This window comes from Panthera pardus, unplaced genomic scaffold (assembly GCF_024362965.1).
Source record: "Panthera pardus isolate Hobbes unplaced genomic scaffold, ASM2436296v1 HiC_scaffold_6, whole genome shotgun sequence".
Classification (NCBI taxonomy): Eukaryota; Metazoa; Chordata; class Mammalia; order Carnivora; family Felidae; genus Panthera; species Panthera pardus.
Window position 1 is genome coordinate 112,513,937 of NW_026526991.1, and position 25,396 is coordinate 112,539,332.

Sequence of the window (25,396 nt, forward strand, 5' to 3'; positions counted from 1 at the left end):
GAACTTTCCTACTTAGTCACGTCAAAGTCCATCGGTCTGTATTGCACTTTGAATGAGTCTTTACCCATGCACAATTTTGTAGCATCTTGTGGATCATTTGGAAAATACTGGTTCACTAAAGTTTGCTGATTTTTTCAAATGTTGACATATTTTATAATATCAAAGAATCACAAATCTGTAACATCATCAGAAAAATCATTAAGGATTGGAAAATTGTCCACATCACAGTGGTGGGTATGCCAGGTTTTCCCAAATTCTACTTACCCTTTGAAAGCTTTAATTTTTTATTGTCAACAAATACTGTCATTTAAATGACACGCTCACTTCATTTATTTTTGAGATAATGTCTACCTGCCAAATGCTCAAGACTAAATAACCATAGTATGATCATCAGTCTTGTTTTTGTTGTTTTTTTCCAGGAAAAATTTCCTGGGGAAAAAAATTGTGACTAATTCCGCTTGCAGCTCAGTCCCACGAGTGCTTCAGTCTTTGAGACAACTATTGTTAATTCACTATTTAATATTCAATATTCTTAATATGTTTACTAGTTCTATAGTTTTTCTAATTTTGAAAACTAAATTCAAAAAGTTTATTTAAAGTAGAAATACACTAATTTTAGCATTTTTCAGAGGAGGGAATCAGTAGATGATCTCTCTAGAAATAGAAGATTGAGTATAAAATAAATTTACAAATAAAAATAAATCTCTTCAAAATATCTTAAGAGATCCACACAAAACAAAATAATAAAATGAAATGAAAATATAGCAAAAAGATGACACAAGGACTAAACATATGTCAATGTCTATACTCCTCTATTAAAAGAAAAAGATAGATGAAGCACAAAACAAAACCCACCTAAATATTATATATAAAAGAGATACCTGAAAAATGATTCAGAAGAGTTAAAAAAAAAAAAAAAGGGCATGTCCAAGATACAAAAAGTAAAGCAAGAATAGGGCTTTTAATAGCAGACATGTTCATTTCGGAGGGGGGCAGGGGGAAGGAAAGCATTAAGCATCGCAAAGATGGGGACTTAAGATGATAAAAACTGTGGATAAATCCACAATAAAGATCTAATCATTAGGAATAGCCATTCACCAAGTAAGTAGCATTAACTACCATAAACAAAAACACCAGGAAATAAAAGGAAAATTAGATAGAAACTTAGTAGTAGTAAACTTTATTTTACTTTTAATCCATGAAGTTCAAGTATACATAAAAACAAATAAAGTAGGTCTAATTGATATGTATTGAGTTCTGCATTCTGAAAAAGGAAAATAAATCTTTTTAGTACCCATAGAATTTTCACAAAACCGTCAGTATGTTTGGCAGTAAGGTAGGCCTTCATAAATTTCTGTAGTAGACCTATTTGACATTCATTTTAGCCTGCCAGCAGTTGAATTTCCTTATAAGGTAAATATTGCTTGTCTTTGGAATGTGGGTTGAAGGAGAAGAAATAGGGACTTTTCTCTTTATACATTTTTTTCTTCATGCATTTTATATTTAGAGTTTTATATATGTGTTAATTTTGTAATTTAGGACAATTAAAAAAAACCCTCATCTTAGTAACCTCATTGATCAATGAGTATGTAATTTATTGTATACTTGTAATGTACCTAGTATCTATCACTTACATTGTGTAGCCTTATTAGGGGAAGGGAGAATACTAAGAAATATAAAACAATATGTATCTATAAAGAATTAGGTGAAGGGGTCATGTTTGCCTAATTTTTAATCATGGGTAATTCTTGCCAAATAAAGGGTTCAGTTCGTGTTACTTCAGAATAAATTCATACCCTTGATCACAGGTGTGCTGGATTAGTCCATGAGAACTTAATTAGGTATATAGTTATTCTGATAACTTCTATCTCTATTAGCTTCATTTATTTGGGGCATTATATCCTCAGTAAATACAATTAGAATGTCAATAATGAGTATACATTGTGGAAAACATTGTTAAGTAGGTTTTAATATTTTAAATGCAGTTGGAAAAACTAAGTAGCAAAGTTTTAGTTGGTCATATTTATAATTACAGAAAGAACTGGTTGTCTTCTTGGGCCGTGTTGCAAGGTTCATCTTTACTCTTTACCAAAACTCAAGGAAGCAGCACAAGTTGGGTAAGTATTTCTTCTCTTTGAGGGCTTTATACATTTAAATTTTGTGGAAGGTATTTTACCTGAATTTCATGTAGTATTTCAAAGTCCTTCTAGCTACAGCTGGTATGCAAATAAAAGTAAATGAAATTTTTAAAAGATGCATTTTGACTCATAACAAGAGGGCTAATTAGAAGTCTGATAAGTTGTATTATTTAAATCATCAAAGTCTGTTGTATCCATTGGACTGAAAGGGCAGCTTATTACTTGGACATAATAGAACAAAATATATCTCTTTATTCATCTCCAGGATGTTATAGGTTGTCCGAAAGCAGAGCATTCCAATGAAACTTCATAAAGCAAAGAAGCAATTACCATCAATTTATATAGAAAAATTTTTGAGCATTTTCATCCCTCCCCCCACCCACCCCCCATCCCTCTTTTAGGCTTTTCTGATACCTTAGGAAATATCTTGCTAATGGATGCACAAACGAGCTAAAGCACAGATGCTTACACAGTCAAAACCATGGTGGATTGATGCTCAGGTGCTAGTGTGGGTCCCTGAGAGGGAGCTTGGGGTGTGAGTTTGTCTCCACAATTGCTCACTGACAACAAATGTCCAACGCTATTTTCACTCTTCACCTTTTTTTTTTTTTTTCAATGTTTATTTATTTTTGAGACAGAGACAGAGCATGAACAGGGGAGGGGCAGAGAGAGAGGGAGACACAGAATCTGAAACAGGCCGCAGGCTCTGAGTGGTCAGCACAGAGCCCGACGCGGGGCTCGAACTCACGGGCCGTGAGATCATGACCTGAGCTGAAGTCGGACGCTTAACCGACCAAGCCACCCAGGCGCCCCCCTCTTCACCTTTTTTAATGAAAGTGCAAATACTCATCAGATTTGTTTTGGTTAACAAAAACAGGTACTAATGTAGGTCTTTTGTAAAAAGCAAAGTGGTGTAAAACTTCCAAAAAGCAGGGGACACCTGTAAAAACTTTCTTATGCTTTGTGGTTTTGCCAGTTCAGATGTTTACTCAGAAAATAAACAGTAATGTGTCAAGCCCCACCTTGAATTGTGATCTGATCCTTGGATTACTAGTCAGTGATTACATATCTGTGTATGTCAGCCAGCATTTAGAAGAATAAGTAAATGTCCCATTACTTGTGGGATTTTTGAGGTTTTTTGTATATCTGAGTGTTTGTTATTATTACCCCTCAGTTAATTTGTAATAGAAATATTAAAAATTACAGTTTGTGACATAATAGTTAACACTTTTTGAATGCTTAATATGTATCAGGTACTCCTTTAAGGGCAGAAGATTATGCATATATTATTACCCTTTTAAGTCTGAGATAGCTACTGTTTATCATCCCCTCTTCCCCTGTTGTAGATGAGAAAATGAGGTGTGAAACAGTTAAGGAGCTTGCTGAAGGTCATATAGCTAGCTACTAAGTGGCAGAACTAGGTGGCATTTTGTCTCCAAAGTCCACCCTCAGAATATTTCCAAAAATTTTTGGTAATTGAATTTGAAAAGTCAAGCTTAAATAAAATTTAAAATGAAATCAATCTAATGTCTTTAGTCTGCTCTATATCCTACCTTAACCAGTATTTTCTTATATTTACTGTTGCTTTAAAATTAACAGGACTTATGGACCTTATGTTTGATAAAAAAAAGAAATCCATTTATAAAATTCAAGCAAATTCTACTCATTTACATTTATAATGCAGCCATTTAACATATTGCTCAGAACCAGGAATGCATAGAACATGTTAGAACTCTGATATGGCAACAACCCCAAAATCCTCTGGATTGGGCACTAATATGAACATTCTAGAATGTTTCTTCTGTTTTGTTCACCAGTTTTTTGGTTTGCTTCATTGTTTAACCAGAATGGTGGAACAGACCTGTGATCTGCTTTCCATATTTAAAGATTGAAATTTATCTTAAAGTAAATGGATAATTATGTGTTTCTCCTTTTTTTCTCTGAGGTAAAGCATATGGTACTTTTTGTTTGTGCTAATGCATTTCTAGAGGGTTATGCAATTCTTCTTCCTGCTTGTGGCTCAAGCTTTCTTTGAAATCGAGTGCAGGAAATGAATGCAAGAAGAGGAATGGAGAAGCAATTAGAGATTAATAAGTAATAAAAAAGTACCTAAAGAAAGCCGAGTAATGGTTGTTTGATAATTTCTGATACTTAAAGATTGGAGGTTGTGTTATGTGCAGATAAAGTAGAGAACATTGTGGTAAGAGGTGTCATTTAGCTAGGCAGATTTGTATGTTATTTAAAGAAAATGAAAACTTTTTTAAATTTAAAGATGTTAAGTGAATACCTCAGCTCATGATCATCAGTACAGGCTGGTTGCATTTTACTTAAGGTTTTCACTCTTGAAGGTCTTACATAATTCAGAACTCATAATTAAATCTAATCTTGACAAAGGATGTGAGGTATTTCTGTTCATCAGCTAAAGTTGTGTTACTGTATTACCATGTGGCAATAACGGAAACAGTGTAAAATTCAGTGAGCCAGCCAATTTTGAAACTGTAGAATTCTTAATTAATTTTTAAGTTTAGGGATTCACTATTTGAACTACTGCCTTTAAATGAAATTTTATTAATGTATTTTGAATTATAGAATATATTGTAATCATTTCAAATTGGTATAATTAAATAAAACTAAACAGATGTGAGATGATAAAATGCTTGGATTTGCAGTTAATTCTTAATTTTTATTTTATGGCAAATTTAAAAATCAGACTTTCTTTCCATATGTAACATTTATGAAGTGAATGAAAACTAATTTAAATGGGCTAAGTAAAAGCAAGTCAAGATGATTCAAATAAAAAGTATATGAGTGTGTACAATATATTTTGGCACATACAACATTCATAAATATTAAAAAATTGGTGAAATATGTGAAATGCTTCTTAATTAACTCTGTAATTAGGATTGTTAAAAAGGATTTGAAAAAATCACAGCTTTGTTTCTCTGCTCAGTCACCGAGTAGATCTATTGTAGGTAAAATGTATCCTGTTTATATAATGAAATCACACCTTACCTGAGGATGAGATTCTAAGGCTAGATATAAGCCAAAAAGACAAAAATCACTTGTAGTGAAAATGTCCTTGAGTATCTCTTAGAAAGGTGTTAGTTAGAAGTTGGTCTCTAGCAGAGATATTTTCTGCCTTTGATGTTGGAAGATTGCTTGCCCTCCACTTGGTTTATGTTAAGGGGCTAGTTGGTCCCCAGTCCAGTTGGTTCTTTAAAAATTAGTTTCACAATTAGTGCAAAAACCTATACCTAGATCTACTTGAAAAAAGAGCAGGTTCAAATCTTATGCTCACTCCAGGGCATATACTCATTGATTGAAGGTTGAGCAAAATCACTCACACTATTTGAAATTGTTTTTTGTTTTAATTAATTCATACTTAGCATTTATTTTTGGTTCCATGGATAGTTAATATTAAGTAAACAAAACATACATATGCACCATGCAACTCCACTATATAAGATAAATTTTACATAGGTGGTACATGATCCAGTGAGCCTTTCTTTCCCCTTTAGGATATATTCCAGTTGTTTTCTGTATAATTAGTTACCCACTGGATTGTGATATCAATAACATAAATTATACTTGTTTTTTTTCTTACTTCATTTCACCTGATCTGTTCAACAGACCTTAAAGCCTATTTTGTTCTGGGCATTGTGTTAAGTTTGGGGAGTTACGAGTAAGTAACATGGTCTTTATCCTCATGACTTACACTATAATGGGGAAGACTGACAAGTGCACAGTTATAATGTGACATGACATGTATTGTGCTACCTTTCGGGATATCATTCATCATATTCCTTGAGTATTATAAAAATCACCCCACAAATATTAGTAATTATTCAAATTTATTTATATGTGCTTTTAAATATCTAAAAATTGTCATTTTGGGGGGCAGATAATTCTTTGTTGTGGGGGCTCTCCTGTAAATTTTGTGGTATTTAGCAGAAGATAGTAGCATCCTCACCTCCAGGTGTGACAACCACAAATGTCTCCAGACATTGCCAGATGTCCCCTGGGGGACAGAATTGCCTGTGGTTGAGAACCACTTGTCCTAAAGGAAGAGAAGGCAAACTGGATGGTAGGGCCACTGGGGGACATTGCCCAGCAGGTTGCAAGGAGGAAGCTCCCAGATTCAGGGGCTGCTGGGTAAGATGGTGGTGGGCCAGATGTGACTCCCGTCTGTGACCCTTCAGGTCTTCTGTTGTGAATACAGACGAAGATGTTTAATGTAATTTCTGTTTAATGTAATTTCTATAAAGCATTCACCTTAAAAATAAAGCATGAACTTACATAGTAACAGAGTCAGAAAATAATTCTGGGATATAAATGCTTAGTGTAATGTTTAATGTAATTTCTGTTTAATGTAATTTCTATAAAGCATTCATGTTAAAAATAAAGCATGAACTTACATAGTAACAGAATCAGAAAATAATTCTGAGATATAAATGCTAGGGCCTTTGCAAAATATTTGGAAGTTAAGCTTTGTGTTGTGTCTGCTTGTGGAATTGTATTTTTGTCCCATTTGTTTCCATATGCTTTTCTCTTATGTGTCATTTTGCCGTTGTGCATTATTATGACATCATCACTTTCTTCCCTTTTTCCATCAAGTCATTCTGCCAACAGGGCTCTGTCTCTGAGCTCTTGCTTTCGCTGCTTTCTTCTTGGAAAAATTCTGTCAGTCGTCGGCCTGCATATGTAAAATCTGATCCTGTTTCGGCTGTCACTGTATGTGTTCTTGTTGCATGCCCCTTGCCACAATTATTCCATTTTCTTTGCCATGAATTTATTGGAGGGATGTATGATAAAGTGGGACTAAAGTTTGAAAAAGAATGAGTAACAAACACAAAATTTTGCCAACCGCATTGAATGTACTTTTACCAGCATTCCATGTCCTGTCATTGTATTTGTTATTTGGTTGCTATATCTTACTTGGTTAGTTATTTAAGCTAAGTATCTTAGTTTATAGCTAACCATTTACAGGCATGTAATGACAATTTGTACATGGATTTTTATCATTCAGTTAAATGTGTACATTTAAGTTTTACAACTTTTGAGATCATCATTTTTGCTCAAAAAGTTCTCTTTGCCCATTGTAGCTCCTATGGTTAATTAAATGTCTTTTGAATGACAATGACAAAGACACTTAAGGCCAAGACTCTGTAAATTAGTCAAAATTTTTGTGATTGTTATTATGATTCCACTAATAAAAAATTCCATATAACACTCTAAGCTTTGTTTTGATTCCACTAATAAATGCCATATAATATCCTAAATGTTGTTTTGTTATAACAAGTACATTATTTAAGTCCACGTTGCTAGCTGAAAAGATGAAGTAAAAGGGAACAGATGAAGTTGAACCATTCATTAAATGGGAAGCTACTGAGTAGTTATTGACGTTATGAACAGTGACTAAGATATCACTAGGTTGCTGGGGTAATATCCCTTTCCAATGACAAACATAATTTGACTTGAAAATATTTTAAGAAACGAAATCTTCTGTAATAAATCTTTGGCCTTAAGATTATAGCCCTTAAAGATTTAAAACCTCTAAACCTTTCAATAAATGGGAATGCTATTTTCTGTTCTTAGTTCTGTTGTCTATTCTTAGTTAAATTTCTAAACAAAAATTTAAGTTAATGATGACAAGGTGCAGAGTACGTCTGTATTTAACATGAATTTTCTGCTGCTTGCTAATCTTTTCCTTATCTGGTTAACAAAATCTAACAGCTAGCTAAGTGCTTTTTCTTTTCATGTCAGCTGTCTTCCTATTCTTTTCACAGTTTTTTATTAAATTGCTGAGGCTTCATAGCATCTGGCTCCAGGTATAATTTCTAACAAAGGCTAAATAAAAGAACATGAGGCTTAGAGTTTTCTGTTTTTATAAGTTACTGTTAGTTGTTGACAACATAAATAGTCAATAAGGAAATAACTCTTGAAAGCACAATCAAGTTTATAGAATGTTTATTGAGTGGAAAACAACTTGATATCTGCCAGATATTATTTATACATATGTAAGAATAATGCCTTGCCTTTTGAACACATCATTTTACCTAGTCCTATATAGTCTAGGTTCAGTTCCAAGCCAAAGGATACATGCGTTTGTAAATTTCCAAATAAAGTATTACAATTTTCCCTCTCTAGGCATTGTTCCAATTTGTACTGTACTTGCATATGAAGGCCTATTTCTCTATGCAAAACATAGTTTTTCATCTAACTTTTAGAATTTTTTTTCTACACTGATGGGTGAAAAAAGATTTTAGTGTGGCTTTATTTTGTGTTTTTCTTATTAAGATGCAAGTCGAGCCATTTCCTTTTCTGTGAACGATATATTCATGTCTTGTAGACATTTCAGTTTTAAGGTATGAATTGTTATTTTATAATAAAGACAAGAATTTGAGGTAATCACCTATTTGATTTATTGTTCATAATATAAAATTGGTCTAAATTGTTTTTGATACGCTCGTGTCCATGAATATCACAAGGGTTTTTCCTTTTTTCTAAAATGAAGTTTGGGAGTAATCAGTCCAAGCCAGAGTTCACAGTGGACCTGAAGGGGGCGACAGTGGAGATGGCTTCAAAGGACAAATCCAGCAAAAAGAATGTATTTGAGGTAATACAATTTTTTTCTAAGTATAATTCACCTTCTTTAAATTTTTTTTAATGTTTATTTTTGAGAGAGATTGAGAGAGAGAACAGGGGAGGAGCAAAGAGACAGGGAGACACAGAATCAGAAGCAGGCTTCAGGCTCCAAACTGTCAGCACAGAGCCCGACCCGGGACTCGAACCCACAAACTGCGAGATCATGACCTGAGCCGAAGTCGGACACTCAACCTACTGAACCACCCAGGCGCCCCTATAATTCACCTTCTTAACCATAGTAATTGGGTGTTCTTTTTTTTTGAGTTCTTTTGAGCTATATTTTAGTGCAACTGATTAAGGCAAAGTTGGTCTTTAAATCAATTTGGTGTCATAATTTAAGGGGAAAAAAGCTGGTATAAAGATCTGGGCTTCACTTGCATAAATTATTGGGTCTCAGACTATATATTACAAGCCTTTGTTCCACAGTCTTGCCTTTCCCTACCAACAATAAAAAGGGTGTGGATTCCTTTACCTACCAAATCTAATACTGAAAAATAAGTTGAAACCTTTCCATTTTGTCATTAAAAATCCCCCACAGTAATATATGATTCTGTATCTGTTATTAACTGCTGCATATCAGACCACCTTAGAATTTAGAAGCTTAGGAGAAAAGAACCATTTTTTTAGTTGGGTTTGGCCTTTACTGAGCTGAGTGGTTCTTCTGATCTCACATGGGGCCATTCATGAGGCTTTAGTAGTGGCTTGACTGCGTCTGGGCAGTCTACTCACATGTCTGGTGTTGTGCCAGCTGCTAGACCTCTTTCTCTCCAGGTTCTCTCACTCTTCAGGAGGCTACGCCAGGCTTCTTCATGGGGCCGTGTCAGGGTTCCAAGAGGGTAAGAGTGGAAGATATAAGACTTCCTGAGGCCTAGAGTTAGGAGTCACACATCAGTGGATTCCGTTGGTTAAAGCAAGTCCGAAAGCCAGCTGAGTGTTGAGGGTTGTGGGGAACTAGAAACCACCTGTTGATGGAGGAACAGTAAAGGCACATTGCAGAAGGGTGTGTATTCAGAGATTGGAGGAATTTTTCAGACTGTCTTTGCAAACAGTCTTCCCAATCCCAGCCTTCCTTTAGAGCCTCATGTGTCAGTCCTTTCCTGTCTTGTCCAGGCATTTACTGTTTTCCAAGTGAGACCTAGGCTTTCCTGCTCCTATGATTTTTACTCTTAGTATCCATGGCAGTCTCTGCTTATCACATGTTACCTGTCTTTCAAGACCCATGAGAAATGTGACCACAACACTGATGCTTCTTTTTTACTATGCTTTTAAAATAGCATTTAATTGAGTGTGCCTTAGTTGACTATCATGTGTAAATTATGCTTCCCACTAGATAATTATTATTTTTTTCAGCAGAGAGACTATTTTTCCTTCTCTTGAAGTAAGAACTTCTGACAGTATCTCATGTACAGTGAATATTCAGTATTGGTAGACTGGCTTGATGGACTCTGGGAAAGTAGTACAAGAAAGGAAGTCAGTGTTTACTGAATTAACCTTGTAGTTTTAAGAAGTAATTTAGAGTGAAAGTGAATCCATGGTCAAATAAATGCAGGCAATGGTGTATATTGTTATTCTTTCCTTAGAAAATCAGTGTACCCTGAAATATCAAAGCCCTGCAATATCTTGAAGGAGAGAATCTTGTTTAACTTTCTTCAATCCAGTATTTCCCAAATTAATACCTTAAATATCATTGAGGAATAGCTTTTTTTTTAAACATTACTTTGGTAACTATATTTGAGGCATATGTCTCAGAATGTTGTATGGGAAACAATGCAATATGTTCCTCAAGGAAAAAAATAAACAATTACTAACCACAAAATAGGAGGAAGGCTTTCTCCCAATACCTCATAATTTTTCTTAGTCAAGTGGAAGAAACTTTGAAGCAAAGTGATTACACATAATCTGGCAGTAGCCTTCATGTAGAATAATACATAGTATCCTTACTTGAGTAGTTCATGATTTGACACTTAATTTAGTACTGTTTCTTTCCAAAAGTGATGTAACATTTATTGTCTGTGCCTTCTCTTTATACCAAGACATTATATTTATTTGCCTATTAAATAGGAAATAATGAATATTTCACTCTTTCATATATTTTTTCCTACATTTTTTAACTGGGGAGAGAAAAAAGTTCCTCAGATTTACATAAAAAGATCACAGATTTTATTTCTTTACAAATGAATTTTGTTTTGGGGCACCTGGGTGGCTCAGTCAGTTGAGTGTCTGATTCTTGATTTCAGCTCAGGTCATGATCCTGAGGTTGTAGGATTGGGTCCTGCACCAGGTTCTGCACTGAGCATGGAGGCTGCTTGGGATTCTCTCTCTCTTTCTCTCTTTCTCTCTTTCTCTCTTTCTCTCTTTCTCTCTTTCTCTCTTTCTCTCTTTCTCTCTCTCTCTCTCTCTCTCTCTCTCTCCCCCCTCTCTCCCCTCTCTCCCCTCTCTGCCCCTCCCCTACTTGTGCACATGTGTATGTGTTCCCTGTAACATAAAAAACATAAATTAAAATGAATTTTGTTTCAATTCTAATTGAAAACACACAGCTTTGATACTTGAATTTATTTTTTTTCTGTTTATTTTATTTTTTGTTCTCATTAATTTTATTTTTTTAATTTACATCCAAATTAGTTGGTGTATAGTACAACAATGACTTCAGGAGTAGATTCCTTAATGCCCCTTACCCGTTTAGCCCATCCCCCCTCGCACACCTCCTCCAGTAACCCACTGTTCTCCATATTTATGAGTCTCTTATACTTTGTCCTCCTCCCTGTTTTTTATATTATTTTTGTTTTCCTTCCCTTACGTTCATCTGTTTTGTATCTTAAAGTCCTCATATAAGTGAAGTCATATGGTATTTGTCCTTCTCTGACTAATTTCACTTAGCATAATACCCTCCAGTTCCATCCACGTAGTTGCAAATGGCAAAATTTCATTCTTCTTGATTGCCGAATACTACTACATTTTGTGTGTGTGTGTGTGTGTGTGTGTGTGTGTGTGTGTGTGTATACATATCACATCTTCTTTATCCATTCATCCATCGATGGACATTTGGGCTCTTTCCATACTTTGGCTATTGTCGATAGTACTGCTATCATTGGGGTGCATATATCCCTTCGAAACTTCACACCTGTATCCCTTGGGTAAATGCCTAGTAGTGCAATTGCTGGGTCGTAGGTTGGTTCTATTTTTAGTTTTTTGAGGAACCTCCATACTGTTTTCCAGAGTGGCTGCACCAGCTTGCATTCCCATACTTGAACTTATTTTTTAATGAAAAAGTACACTAGATTTCAGCAAGTTTTATTGCATTTGTGTGATGGAATTTGGGACCCTAAGTTATTAGATTTTTGTTGAGAATTTTTTTGTGAAAAAAAATTTCATGTTTTATAAAATAATTCCTCTGGGATTATTTTATATTAAAGTAAAAAATACTCTATTGCTATGCAGCATTACTTTAACCTTTTATCACTTAATGTAACGTCTTTTGCTGGTGGTTTTGTAGACTTTAGCTTAAATATATTCATTTATTTGGGGGCTCCTGCCGGCTCAGTTTCTGGAACATGAGACTCTTGATCTTAGGGTTGTGAGTTTGAGTCCCATGTTGGGGGTAGAGATGACTTAAAATCTTAAAAAATAAAATATATATACACACACACACACACACGTGGCTTAGATGAACATCTGACTCTTGATTTCAACTCAGGTCACAATCCCAGGGTTGTGGGGTCAAGCCCTGCATCAGGCTCTGGGCTGAGCATGGAGCCTGCTAGGGATTCTCACTCTCTCTTTAATAATTATGTGTGTGTGTGTGTGTGTGTGTGCGCGCGTGTGTGCGCACATGTGCATTCATTTATTTGGTTGAAAGCACTAACTGTACTTTTTTTTTTTTCCTTTTCTCTAAAGCTGAAAACCCGTCAAGGAACAGAACTGCTAATTCAGTCTGATAATGACACTGTTATTAATGATTGGTTTAAAGTTCTTAGTAGTACTATCAATAATCAGGTATGTGTTTGACTTAGGTAAATGTTTTTACTTCAGAGCTGTTTTTCTTTTCTGCTTTCTAATTGACTGTTGCATATCTAGTTTCCAACTTATATGTGATAAAACAGGTGGGAAAGGCAGTGGTCAGTTTAGCAATTCCCCAGGGCTCGTGGAGACTTAACATTCTCAATTCTATAATATTTGCTATTAGTGGATGTTAAATAATTTTCAGATTGAAGGATTGGTCCTAAAAGAAATCATTCAAGAAGAGGGACAAACCATTCCTAGTGCATAGTATTTATTCAATGATTGATGAATTGGGAATAGTGCTATTTGGTAGAGGCAGATCCTAGGCAGTTATAAAATGAATAAAGCTATAGTCTCTTCATGAGCACCTTTTCTTTCCTCATGATAGCTCTCTAGCTACCCCTTAGGCGTTCTAGTTCCTCCCCTCACCCCCCTAATCATGGAGGTGTTCAGTACCCTCCCATTCCTGGTAAGTCTCCTCGTGTGTGTGTGTGTGTGTAATATTACACACACACACACACACACACACACACACACAGCAGATATAGAATATAGAGTATATGTATATATATAACAATAATAACCAAAAAGAACCTCAAATTTGTATCCTGCAGCTGTGTTAGTAAGAGCAGGAAGAAACAAATAGGGATGCTACTTTTTCAGACTATATTCTTACCCACACTGTATGGGGACATGTTCCTGATTAAGGATCATAGGTCAGTGACAAAAAGAAAAGTGAATACTGAAGAAAGTGTGTTATGGTTTTAAACTAAACAAAGACTGAAAAAAAATTGGGAATCACGGGCTTTAGTGAAGACTGAGAAGTCTTTCAGAGACTGTAGGTGAAGCCTCATTATTAATAAGATTTGTGATCTTGGGGCACCTGGTTGGCTCAGTCAGTTAAGCATCCAACTTCAGCTTAGGTCATGATCTCATGGTCTATGAGTTCATGCCCCGTGTTGGGCTCTGTGCTGACAACTCGGAACCTGGATCCTGCTTCGGATTCTGTGTGTACCCCTCTCTTTCTGTACCTCCCCCACTGGTGTGTTCTCTCTCTCTCTCTCTCTCTCTCTCTCTCTCTCTCACACACACACACACACACACACACACACACACAAATAAATAACCATTGAAAAAATAAGATTTCTGATCTTACTGAGGTATTCTACCTCTATGGGCATCCATTTTTTTCACTTATAAAATAGGGAGGTTGGATTTGATTGTCTCCCAGTATCCTTTTAAGCTCCAGTGTCTTTATGATGCACTCAGTTCAAAACAACCAGATTTGGAATCTTGAGTATTAACTCTTACTCCTCTTTTTACCTCTTGTAGCCAGTTATTCATTCATATACATACATATATACGTATATATATATATATACATATATACGTATATATGTATATATACATATATACGTATATATATATGTATATATACTTCCTTTGCAGTTTGTAATATTGTATATTTCTGAATCTTGTCTCTTCCTTTCCATTTATTCCTGAAACCTGATCAGGACTTTATATGTTAGATAAGAGTCACTTCCCAGTTTTTCTTATTTCATCTCATCCCCCACCAATATGTTCCTAATAGTATTGCTGTATGAAACTTCCTAATGTTAACTTTATAATCCTCTCCTGCTCAGAAACCTTCTGTGACTCTCATTAAAATTCAACAACCCGAGCCAGTCTGTCTTTTCAAATGTACCTTCTTTCTACTGTACCCAATATGGGCTTTCAGCTCTAGTCACTGTAATCTGTTCCCAATCCCTTGAAAAGCAAGTATGGCTGCATTCATTTAATAAACGTGAGAGTGCTTTATGCACTGGGGAGATATAGCAGCATGCAACCACATGCTACACATTTCTGTATGGAGTTTACAGCCAAAGACAGAAGATTATTGAAGACAGATGACTGAATAGTTAATACAGTGGAATGTGGTGAGGTTTATGATGGTAAGGGATATACAACTTACTATGAAAATACCAATTAAGGAGGGGCTAACCTAGTGTAGGGATCCAGGAGAGCCTTGCAGAGAGAAAAAGGGTTTTTTTTTTTTTTCCTTTCCATTTAAGCCTTATAGGATCAGGGGATAAGCCAAGTGAAAAGAGAGTAACATCAACTATGAAATTTTAAATATATACTGTTTACAAAGTGGCAAAAGATACTGTAGAAATATGCACAATAAATGTAGAAAGAAGCACAAGACTCCTGCAGGGAAGATTGTAAAACTTGACTGAGAGACATGGGAGAAAATCTCATTATATGTTCATGGATTGAAAGATTCAGTAATGTGGAGCGCCTAGGTGGCCCATTCAGTTAAGCATCTGACTTTGGCTCAGGTCATGATCTCCTGGTTGAGTTTGAGCCCCGTATTGGGCTCTGTGCTGACAGCTCAGAGCCTGGAGCCTGCTTCGGATTCTGTGTCTGCCTGCTTCGGATTCTGTGTCTTCCCCTGCTCACGTTCTGTCTCTCAAAAATAAATAAATATTAAAAAATATTTTAAAGATTCAATAATGTAGGGGCGCCTGGGTGGCTCAGTCAGTTGAGTGTCTGACTTTGGCTCAGGTCATGATCTCGTGGTCTTTGAGTTCGAGCCCCGCATCGGGCTCTGTGCTGACAGCTCAGAGCCTGGGGCCTGCTTCGATTCTGTATTTCCCCCTCTCTCTGTCCCTCTCCCGCTCATGCTCTGTCTCTCTCTCTCTCTGTCAAAAATAAACATTTTAGAAAAAATTTAAAAAAATAGATTCAATAATGTAAAGATATGTTCTTCCAAATGATTTATAAATTTATATATTTGAGATTTTTGAACCACCTTCAAAATCTCATGGGACTTGACAAGCTTGTTCTAAAATTCATACAGGAATATAAATTTGGTAAAAGTAAGACACTCTTGAAGAAGAAAGTGGAAGGACTTGTTCTCTCAGATGTCAAGACTTTATAAAGCTGTATTAATTAATAGAACATGGTATCCATACCAGGCTAGATATGCAGATCTATGGAACAGAATAAAGAACACATACCTTTGGACACTTTATGCTAGATTTAGCACTGTAAATAAGGAAGAATAAGCTTTAAAATAAATGGTACTGGGTCAACTGGATATCTAAGAAGAAATTAGAACCTTTTTTTATGCTCTACACAAAAATAAGTTCTAAGTGGAGTAAAGACATCAGTGTGAAAGGCAAAGCAATGCTTCTAGCTTTGAGAACTCACTTCAGTTTTTTAACCCGTAAAAGTGACTGGTCAGGCTGTACATGAGCCCTGGGATTTCTTTCAATGCCTAAAATCCATGAATTGTGAGTAATTACTAGCTATTGATACAAAGTATAATTTGCAACATTTGTTGGTGTGAAAAATTAATGTGTCCTAGGCTAGTTAGCTTTATCTTGTAGTATTAGCACAGAATGTAGCTTCATCATGTTCTGTCACCACAGATTATAGTCTGACCTTTTAAGTCTTGTTACTATAATTCTTATGCAGTCGATCTACACAAGGGAAGATAGCCTCATCATCAGTATATAAACCCATTGTCATGTGAATTATTAGCATTTTTTCTCTTTTGAAATCAGAATTAATTTCCCCCATCTAGAGGAAAAAGAATACTTTTAAAGAGTTATCAAGTATCTAAATCATATATATCATATACTAAATAGTTCCCTAAAATCATTTAGGAGGATCAGTTACTGATTATAATGAGAACTATGCTATCACATCTAAAAATAGTTTCAAAAGTAATATGTGTTTGGGAAATCTGTAATCAATAGACAGTAGAAACTGATGAAGCAATTGAAGAGGAGATACCAGATTCACCAGGAATAGAAAAGCATGATAAAGAGAAGGACCATAAAGACCCTAAGAAACTTCGTGGTAAGTTATTCTTTATATGTTTTGCTAGTAGCCTTCAGATTAACTGAATGATTAGAAAATCATTTCTGCTTTTGTTCTCCCATATTCTGAAGAAGGCTAGGCCTGTTACAGGCATTGTCATGGACATATAACAATGTAAACACATGAAAATTTGATTATTTTAATTCTTTACTACCTATTGTTTGTGCTCTCAACTTTCCTCATATATAGTTCCTTTCAAGAAATTTACTTTTTGGATATTTTTTATGGTAACCAAAAAAGAAATCAGATTGATGGCAATGTAGGACGTTATTCACGTGGTCCCATTCTTAGTGTAGAAGTAATTATGATGAGATTTTGTTAGCTTAAAGTACAAATAATTGTGATGGGTATACATATCTCCAGACTCCTAGTCCAGTAAGGATACTGCAGGATAGGGACTTGTTTATGTTTTATAGACATTTTTTTCTGGTCATTTTACCTTCTAAAACTGATGGAGAGTCAAAGAAGGTATAAGTAGTATCATTTATGAAACACTGAATATAAATTAAAATAACCAGTGTCTTAGCACATATACCAAAGAAGGTATAGTTCATTGTCACTGTTTAGTGATAAAAATGAAATGTTTTGCTTGATTTATCACTTTGAAATTGGGTCTGGGTTAGCTTGATTCTTCACATATTACTCTCAAACTATGTTAAAGTTACAATAACTGAATTTATAACTGATTTTTACATTTGAGATTAATATGTTTTGAGTGCTAGGTGGAAGAACTTTCATCAAGAAGTTCTTATTTTATGAAATGCCTAATATCTGTTTGTCTTAAGCCATGAAAGTGTCCAGCATAGATTCTTCAGAACAGAAAAAAACGAAGAAAAACTTAAAGAAGTTTCTTACACGGCGCCCCACTTTGCAAGCTGTTCGTGAAAAAGGTTATATCAAAGGTAGATAGAAGTGATGTTTTTACTAATGTTGGCCAAAATCAGAAATAAGACATTTTAAAATAAAAACTGAAAAATTTTTGACTAGTAAAAATGTTTTAATTCTTTAGAGTTACCAGGTGCATTGGTTAAAATACATTTGAGTGATTAAAATTGATATTTTAATGCACATGAAGGGTTTAACTAAAACATTGAACAGACCTAAATACCAGACAACCCTGTACCAGAGGAATTACAGGGATGTGATGGATGGATAGGAGACATGACTATAATAAAGATTTTTAGTTTTGAGATGCACAGATCAGAAGAAATTTTGAATAATTGATCCCTAACACAGTAGAAAGAAAAATATTGAACAATTTTATCTTGATTGTTTGCTTTCAGTTTTCATTTCAGGTGATTTTAAAATTCATATAAGGTGTGTTTTCCTAATTAATTTTTATATTTGTTACTTCATTTATAAGCAGTAATAGCAATAATGCACTAACAGGATCTTTTTTTAATAAGAGTATTCTTTAAAATCACATATACTTGTGTATGCCTTTAGTTTTTACAAGCACTTTTAATTTCAATGATTTCTAGTACATGACTCAGTGACATTAATTAGTAAATAAAGATATAGGTAAAGGTAATATATAACACATACATGTCTTTGAAATTTCAAATAAAGACCATCACTGGAACATCTGTTTGCAAAGCATCTAAAATACACAAATGGGTTTCATTAAAAAGATACTTAAAACTAGGTAGAGTTCAGCCAATTAAGGGATTCAAATTAGCAACCTTAAGAGTTATCGGTAAACAGGGACTCTGAGATGATGCATATGAATTTTGTATATTGAGTTTAGAACTTTAAAAAAAGCCTGACAAGTCAATGAAAAGAGACTGCTATTAATTTGTTCACCAGGCTTTTTCATTGAGAAATATAAACTGTTGGTGCTTTATAGTGTTATGCTGCCTTACGGTGATAGGAGATTGTGTTTAGCACTTCGAGTATTTTGTTTTCCTGGATACTTAGCACAAATGTGTCATGTCAGAACCGTGCTTTTTTCTTTTTTTAATGTTTATTTTTGAGAGAGAGAGAGAGACAGAGCATGAGCAGGGGAGGGGCAGAGAGAAAGGGAGACACAGAATCCAAAGCAGGCTGCGGGCTCTGAGCTGTCAGCACAGGGCCCGATGTGGGGCTCGAACCCACAAACCACGAGATCATGACCTGAGCCAAAGTCAGACACTGAACCGACTGAATCACCCAGGCACCCCGTGCCGTGCACCATGCTTGTTTTAATACTTAAAGAAATATTTCAGTATTTACTAAGTGTTAAGTGTTCACCTAGGTGCCATGAATACCTACTGGTGTTCAAGAATTACAAGGTCCCTGCCCTCATGAAACTTACATAAAAATGAGAAATGGACAAGATAACTTCAAATAGTGCTGACTACTCTGAAGAATTTACCATAGTAATAGAATAGAGAGTGATTGTAACTGGGTTGCCTTAGGCTGCTCCTAAGGTTTTTCTAAGTAGATGATACTTTAGCTGAGGGTGAGAGTGAAAAGAAGGAGCCACGTTTGGGAGAGAGGATGGATCTCTGCAAAAGGTGTAGAAAACAAAAAGGCTCTCAGGTAGAAATGAGTCAGGGTGTTTGTGGAGTTTAATAAAAGCAGGACAGTTGAGTTGTTTGAAGTGGCATTGGAAAAGGGCAGGCAGATCACAGAAGGCGTAAGTCACAGTTGACGGTGTCTGGCACGGAAATGTCTTTGATAGCACTGTGAATGGTTATCACCATGTTGTAAACTAAGTTTTAGCAAGGTGGTTTATTTTAAAAAATAAATCTCTTTCAGATCAAGTATTTGGAGCCAATCTTGCTAATCTGTGTCAGAGAGAAAATGGCACAGTGCCAAAATTTGTGAAGTTATGTATTGAACATGTTGAAGCATATGGTAAGAGAATGATTTTTTTTATGTTAAACATACTAACCCATTGTTTTGCCATCAAAATCCCTAGGATTTTTATGATTTTTGAGTGATAGAACAGTTGTAAGATATTAAGAAAAGCATCTTGTTTGCAAAAAACTTACGTGTTTATACTTATTTTAAATTAAGACCTTTTCAGGCACCTGTTGAATGTTCTGCACTTCTAGTTGACTAATGAATGGTATTCTTTGAAGCCATTTGGAGTTGGCATTTGCTTGAGATGAAGAAGGTGATTATGAAACTGAGTTTATTAAGAAGTGGTAGTGTAGAAGGTTGTGTTTACTTATCAAGAGAGTGTTCTTTCTCTTTAAAATAAAAATGAGATCACAGTTTAAAACCGTTAAATCAACTATGAAGTGTCTCAATAGACCAACCTTCTTAATGTCATTTCCTGTTAAATAAGACTTAAACCAATTTATATTTTGGTTAACGTTAACATGTTTATAATACTTATACCTTTATTATATAAATATTATACTTAGAATTTATATTATACAAATATATATTTTTAATAAAATAATATCTTGATGGTAATCACATTAACTTGTATCTGTACCTCATCAAAAACATCTTGTATAGTTAAAACATTTGCATAATTTGTAATTTCTGCCAGTTTCAGATCTTGTCTCTGATTTTTCTTGACAACACGCCTTTATGTGAAGTTATATGAAGAGGCACATTAGATAGTGTGTGCTTTGTTAAATGTGTACAGCCTTATCATTTAATGAACATTTGAATTTTTTAGGCTTAATGGGATGAATTTCAAATGATTCTATTCCATATATAAAATAAGTTAAACTCTGTCAAATTATCAATAGTTTTTATAGAACCTTTACTTTTTAATTGCTAGTTTATATTAAGTTTATTATAAGCACTTAATAGGACAGCCATGTTTGAAAGAGTGCTTTAAGATATACATCCACATTATAAAATGTGCAAAAAAATGGATGGGCTGATTTTACTGGTTTCCTTTACCTGTTGAACTATCCGCAGGTGCAGAAGTTTATCTTAAATTGTTAGTATTTCAAGTTTGATGAGGTGATTTTTTTTTGAAATGATCCACCAGCTTCATGATAAACAAAGTAGAATTGTTGCTGTTTATTAAACATTTCCACCCCCTCTGTCTCTGCCAAGCATCTATAAAAAGCCAGTTAGAGGAAAAGAGCATTTGCCCATTTGATTTTAGGCTAATGTTAATGAAGAACAATTCTGAAACATGCAAGCATCTTTAGAAGAGGCAAACACCTACTTTAAACACAAAAATACTGTAATTTTCTTTTAGGTTTGGATGTTGATGGGATATACAGAGTAAGTGGCAACCTTGCTGTGATCCAGAAACTGAGATTCGCAGTCAATCATGGTAAGATTGTACTCCCTATTGTTATCTGCAAAAACTCTCATAACTGTTAGAATAAGTTTAAAGTAAGTTTAAAAAATTTCCTATTCTGTTTTTCAGATGAGAAGTTGGACTTGAATGACAGTAAATGGGAAGATATTCATGTTATCACTGGAGCACTCAAAATGTTTTTTCGAGAATTACCAGAACCTCTTTTTACATTTAACCATTTTAATGATTTTGTTAATGCAATTAGTAAGTATGTCATTACACTCAGTTTTTTTTTTCTAGATGTTGAAAGTCCTCTGTACTGATTAAGCTACTACATTCTGTTTGATCTTTTAAATTTTTTCAAAGGTTTTACTTCAGAAATTTTAAATGTGACCACCAGATGTCACTGTGTATTACCAAATATCAGGTTCTAAAATATGTCACTGTTTTCAATTTCATGCAAAATCTCCAGTTTTTATCTTTTTTTCAGAACAAGAACCAAGACAGCGAGTCGCTGCTGTTAAGGACCTAATCAGACAGTTGCCAAAGCCAAATCAAGATACAATGCAAATTCTTTTTAGACATCTCAAAAGGTAAGAGGTTTACCACAAAAGAAAGAAAGAAAGAAAGAAAAGAGAGAGAGAGAGAGAAAGAGAGAAAGAAAGAAAGAAAGAGTAATTAGGGAGAAAAAAAAAAAAGTAAGACAAATGCATGGTTATGAGATGTGGCGTGGTACCCCCAAGGCCAGGTCAGTGTCACTGAGACGTTGGTTCAGATCCCAGCTGAGCTAATTGCTATCTTTGTAACTTGAAAAAGACCATTCCTTTGGGCCTAGTACCCCATAGGCAAATGGTCTGCTATGAAAGATATTTACTTAAAGTAAATATTATATGTAAGCATTTATATAATACCTAGCACATAAGTGTCCAGAAATTGTTGAAGTTAGTTAATATGAAGATGAGATTGGTTAAGTGATGAATATTAAATTTAAATTACCCTTAAAGCCATCATAGCTTACTGCTGTAGTTGTTACATATAGTTGTTACTATAGTTATTACAGTACTATATTTATATAGTTACTATAGTACTATATACTGTAGTTACTATAGTTACTGCTTAGCCATTTTAATAACTGATTAAAGTGTTCTGATAGAATACTAGAATACTAAAATAAATTATCCCAACGAAGGAGATTTAAAACACACATAAAATGAGTAAAATGAAAAATTAATCTCTGTACCCTAATGAAATTTTTTTCCCCATCAATCTGGTGGAGTAATTATTGTTACCTGAATTGTAGCTCATACTTGCATCTGTGTCTTAATTTTGTTAGAGTATATACAGTTGTACCTTTCAGCTGTGTTTATCCAAAAGAAACTTTCACATGGTGTTTGGACTGAGTTCTACTTGGTTAAGTAGCTTAGTTTAGGAGAATAAGCATTATTTCTCATTTCTCTTTTTTTAAAATTTTTTTTTGTTTTTGAGAGAGCAAGAGCACGAGTGGGGAGGGGCAGAGAGAGAGAGAGACAGACACACACAGAGGCAAGCAAGCTCTGTGCACAACCTGAGCTGAAGTTGAACACTCAATAGACTGAACCACCCAGGCGCCCCATTATTTCTCATTTCTAAATGCAAACTGTTTATAATACAATTTGAAGAATTTTTCCTCTCTGCTTACTCTTTTAACAATTTATTTTTTCCTTCTTAGAGTTATAGAAAACGGAGAAAAAAACCGAATGACCTATCAGAGTATAGCAATTGTTTTTGGTCCCACTCTGTTAAAGCCAGAGAAAGAGACTGGTAACATAGCAGTTCATACTGTCTACCAAAATCAGATCGTAGAATTAATTCTTCTGGAAATAAGTTCCATCTTCGGGCGTTGATTCTTACTGAAGACAACCTGTGGAATAGAAGTTGGATTCGAGCAGATTTCAAACCCTTAATATGATGTGTTTAATTTTGGACCAAGCAGTTACTCTTTGATTTTGCACTTTTTGGAGGGATCAGAAGGGAATGGGAGAGTCAAGATGTGTGTTAGGCCCTCATATTTGCTGCTTTGTTGCAAGTTGATATAACTGTGTGTAATTTTGAATTAATTTTATCCTGAATGTGTGCATTTCATACTCTGAATTTCAGTAAAAATCAAAACTTGCAATTCTAACCAGTCGTATACACTGGATAATTTGGTAAGAAAAGTTTGTTTTTTTGTTTTTTTGTTTTTTTCAAACTGGATAATGTAGAATTTCTTCTCATGATTCGTTAGATTCATCACTTGATAGAACAGTACTCACTATCAGTTATTTTGAAGACGCTCTTGGGCATTCTAAACGAAATGAAGTACATCCTTTTTGAAACCTGTGTTGTTTTTTTTTTCAGGGTTTCTGCATGCAGTGGTAGTCTAAGTACTACAAGTCACTATAACCCAGATGTAATCCCTTGTGCAGCCTTGCTGCCTTTAACTGTGTTGCACAGCATCCTTACTGGATGGATGTCTTAGTTGTTTGTTTGGGCAGCACACTAATATTACTTAACACACTGTGATACTGGAGTTTAACTTAGCATAAGTCAGTTCAGGGTATTTTTGGGCTGTCTGTGCTATACTGATTTGTAGCTAAGCATCCTAATTCTGTCTAGTGCCATACTAAGTTCTTGGTATGACCCTGTGGAAACAGACATTAGTTGATGTAAATATAAGCTAAAGACAATGTCCTTTAGCTTATGTATATAATTTTGTTGTATAGTCTCAGAGTACATCCTAACCTGACATTTCTAATCATGATATTGGTAATCTTTTCCGTGAATATTAGGTTTCCTCCAGAAATAGGCTGTTATTTGAGAAACTTAACTGTGTGCACTTTTAGATTTTAATTACATTTACAGGCAAATCACTGTAATGCAAATGGTACTGGAAAAATACTGAATAGACTTGCTAAATGGCAAATGCACTACAAGAGGAACCTTTTAGATAATTTAATATGTACAGAATACATTAGAAAAAATTTATTACAGAATTCTAACTGCAGTATGAATAGTGGAAACCCATATGTAAATTAGATGGATGTCAAATGGAAAATGACATTGCTAAATTTGAGAATTTCTTTTTACATTACTAATGTAGGTTGATTTGTACAATAAAACAGGGTTTGGAAGGTTTTGTTACAGAGAGCATGGTCTGTTAAAGATATTTTAAGATGTATTTTTCTAGATTAACTGATGTATATGAAATGTCTAATCTGAATAAAGAAAACTATAAGAGGTTTAGAGATTTTCCATTGGAAATGTGCATTTTGGTTTTACTTTTTTCTTGTTTTTGCATTTACTGGCATACTCTTATACCTCATTTTTAAAAAATCAATTGAATCCAGTATTTCATGTGGTAAATATGTTTTCCTCATTTTCCACACCTTTTCTGCTCCCTGCCATGCCAATACCTCCTCCACTATCCCCCCCTCCAATTTTTATTTCTTCATCAATATTTAAAAGTGGATACTTTTGTAATTGAGACTCTTTTCTTAGAATTGCATTTGTAATTTACAGATTGCCTTCCTTGGGAACAAATAGTTTTTGTATGATCTGCCTAAAAATCTCTCACCTGAGTTTTGTGGTAAAAATATTGTTTGTTGTTGTGATCTTGTTGGATTGGTAACAAACCAAGCTACTTGATAGCTATGAAAAGCAGATTGTTTTGGGCAGGGAGAAAAAGCCCCCAAATGAGAATGTTTATATTTGCCTAACAATGTCCTGAACAATACAATATGCTTTAGAACTCACCCATATAGTGATTGTATGCCAGCAAAACAGTTAGACTCAAATCAGTGATGCTCTTTTTCTTGGTAGCTGTGGACATAACAAAGATTAAAATTGTCCTGTGTTTCTTGTTTCAAAGTACATACGTGTGTATGTGGGGTCTTAAATGTTTTATTAGTCTACAGCTAATTCGTTTATTGTAATATTGTATGTACAGTGAGATAAATGTGTTTTCATCCTTTGTGAATTAAAAATTCTCACTTTTTTTTGTAATAGCAAAACCAGTAATATTTTCCTGTCTTGATAACTTGATTTTTAGTAGAAAACATGTTAAAGGCTGAAATAAATTGTCAGTGGAATTTCATTTGCTAATAGACCTTTTCCTTCAAAATGTCATTTTAAAAAGTAGTTGGAAATTGAAAGGAAAAGTATATTCAAATATGAATTAGAAGAAAAATGTTCATTTAAATTTTACAGCAGTAAAACTACCTTTTACTCTGGAAAAATGATGTTGTCTTCGATAGAGGCAAATCTGCAAATACATATATATATATTTTCTTATGGGAGAAGCACCAATGGGATAATTCAGCCAAACTGGGCTGAGGCACATGTATGTGTATATAAATGTGTGTGTGTGTGTGTGCGTGCCATTGCTTACATACAAATGAAAATTTCATTAATAATAATGGCAGATATCTGGAGACCTTTGTGTTATTTTAGTTCTATCCCATGATTCTTTGTAAGCCTGTAATATTAGATGTTAAGATAGCAGTAAGAGGAG

At 34.5% G+C, this 25,396-nt stretch overlaps 1 protein-coding gene across 4 annotated transcripts in view; it reads left to right on the forward strand.

Annotated features, from left to right (window-relative positions):
* Nucleotides 1-24,979, forward strand: part of ARHGAP12 (Rho GTPase activating protein 12) — a 120,985-nt gene extending 96,006 nt beyond the window's left edge. For 3 of the 4 annotated variants that reach the window (XM_053895800.1, XM_053895797.1, XM_053895798.1), the window contains 10 exons: nt 2,036-2,117; nt 8,653-8,754; nt 12,678-12,776; nt 16,547-16,649; nt 17,456-17,572; nt 19,410-19,508; nt 20,824-20,901; nt 20,998-21,132; nt 21,359-21,461; nt 22,577-24,979. In XM_053895800.1, the coding sequence (XP_053751775.1) occupies nt 2,036-2,117; nt 8,653-8,754; nt 12,678-12,776; nt 16,547-16,649; nt 17,456-17,572; nt 19,410-19,508; nt 20,824-20,901; nt 20,998-21,132; nt 21,359-21,461; nt 22,577-22,751 (1,093 nt within the window). In that variant the 3' untranslated portion in view covers nt 22,752-24,979. The remainder of the gene's footprint in view (nt 1-2,035; nt 2,118-8,652; nt 8,755-12,677; nt 12,777-16,546; nt 16,650-17,455; nt 17,573-19,409; nt 19,509-20,823; nt 20,902-20,997; nt 21,133-21,358; nt 21,462-22,576) is intronic. The other variant, XM_053895799.1, reaches the window with a different exon arrangement.
* The last annotated feature ends 417 nt before the right edge of the window (nt 24,980-25,396 follow it).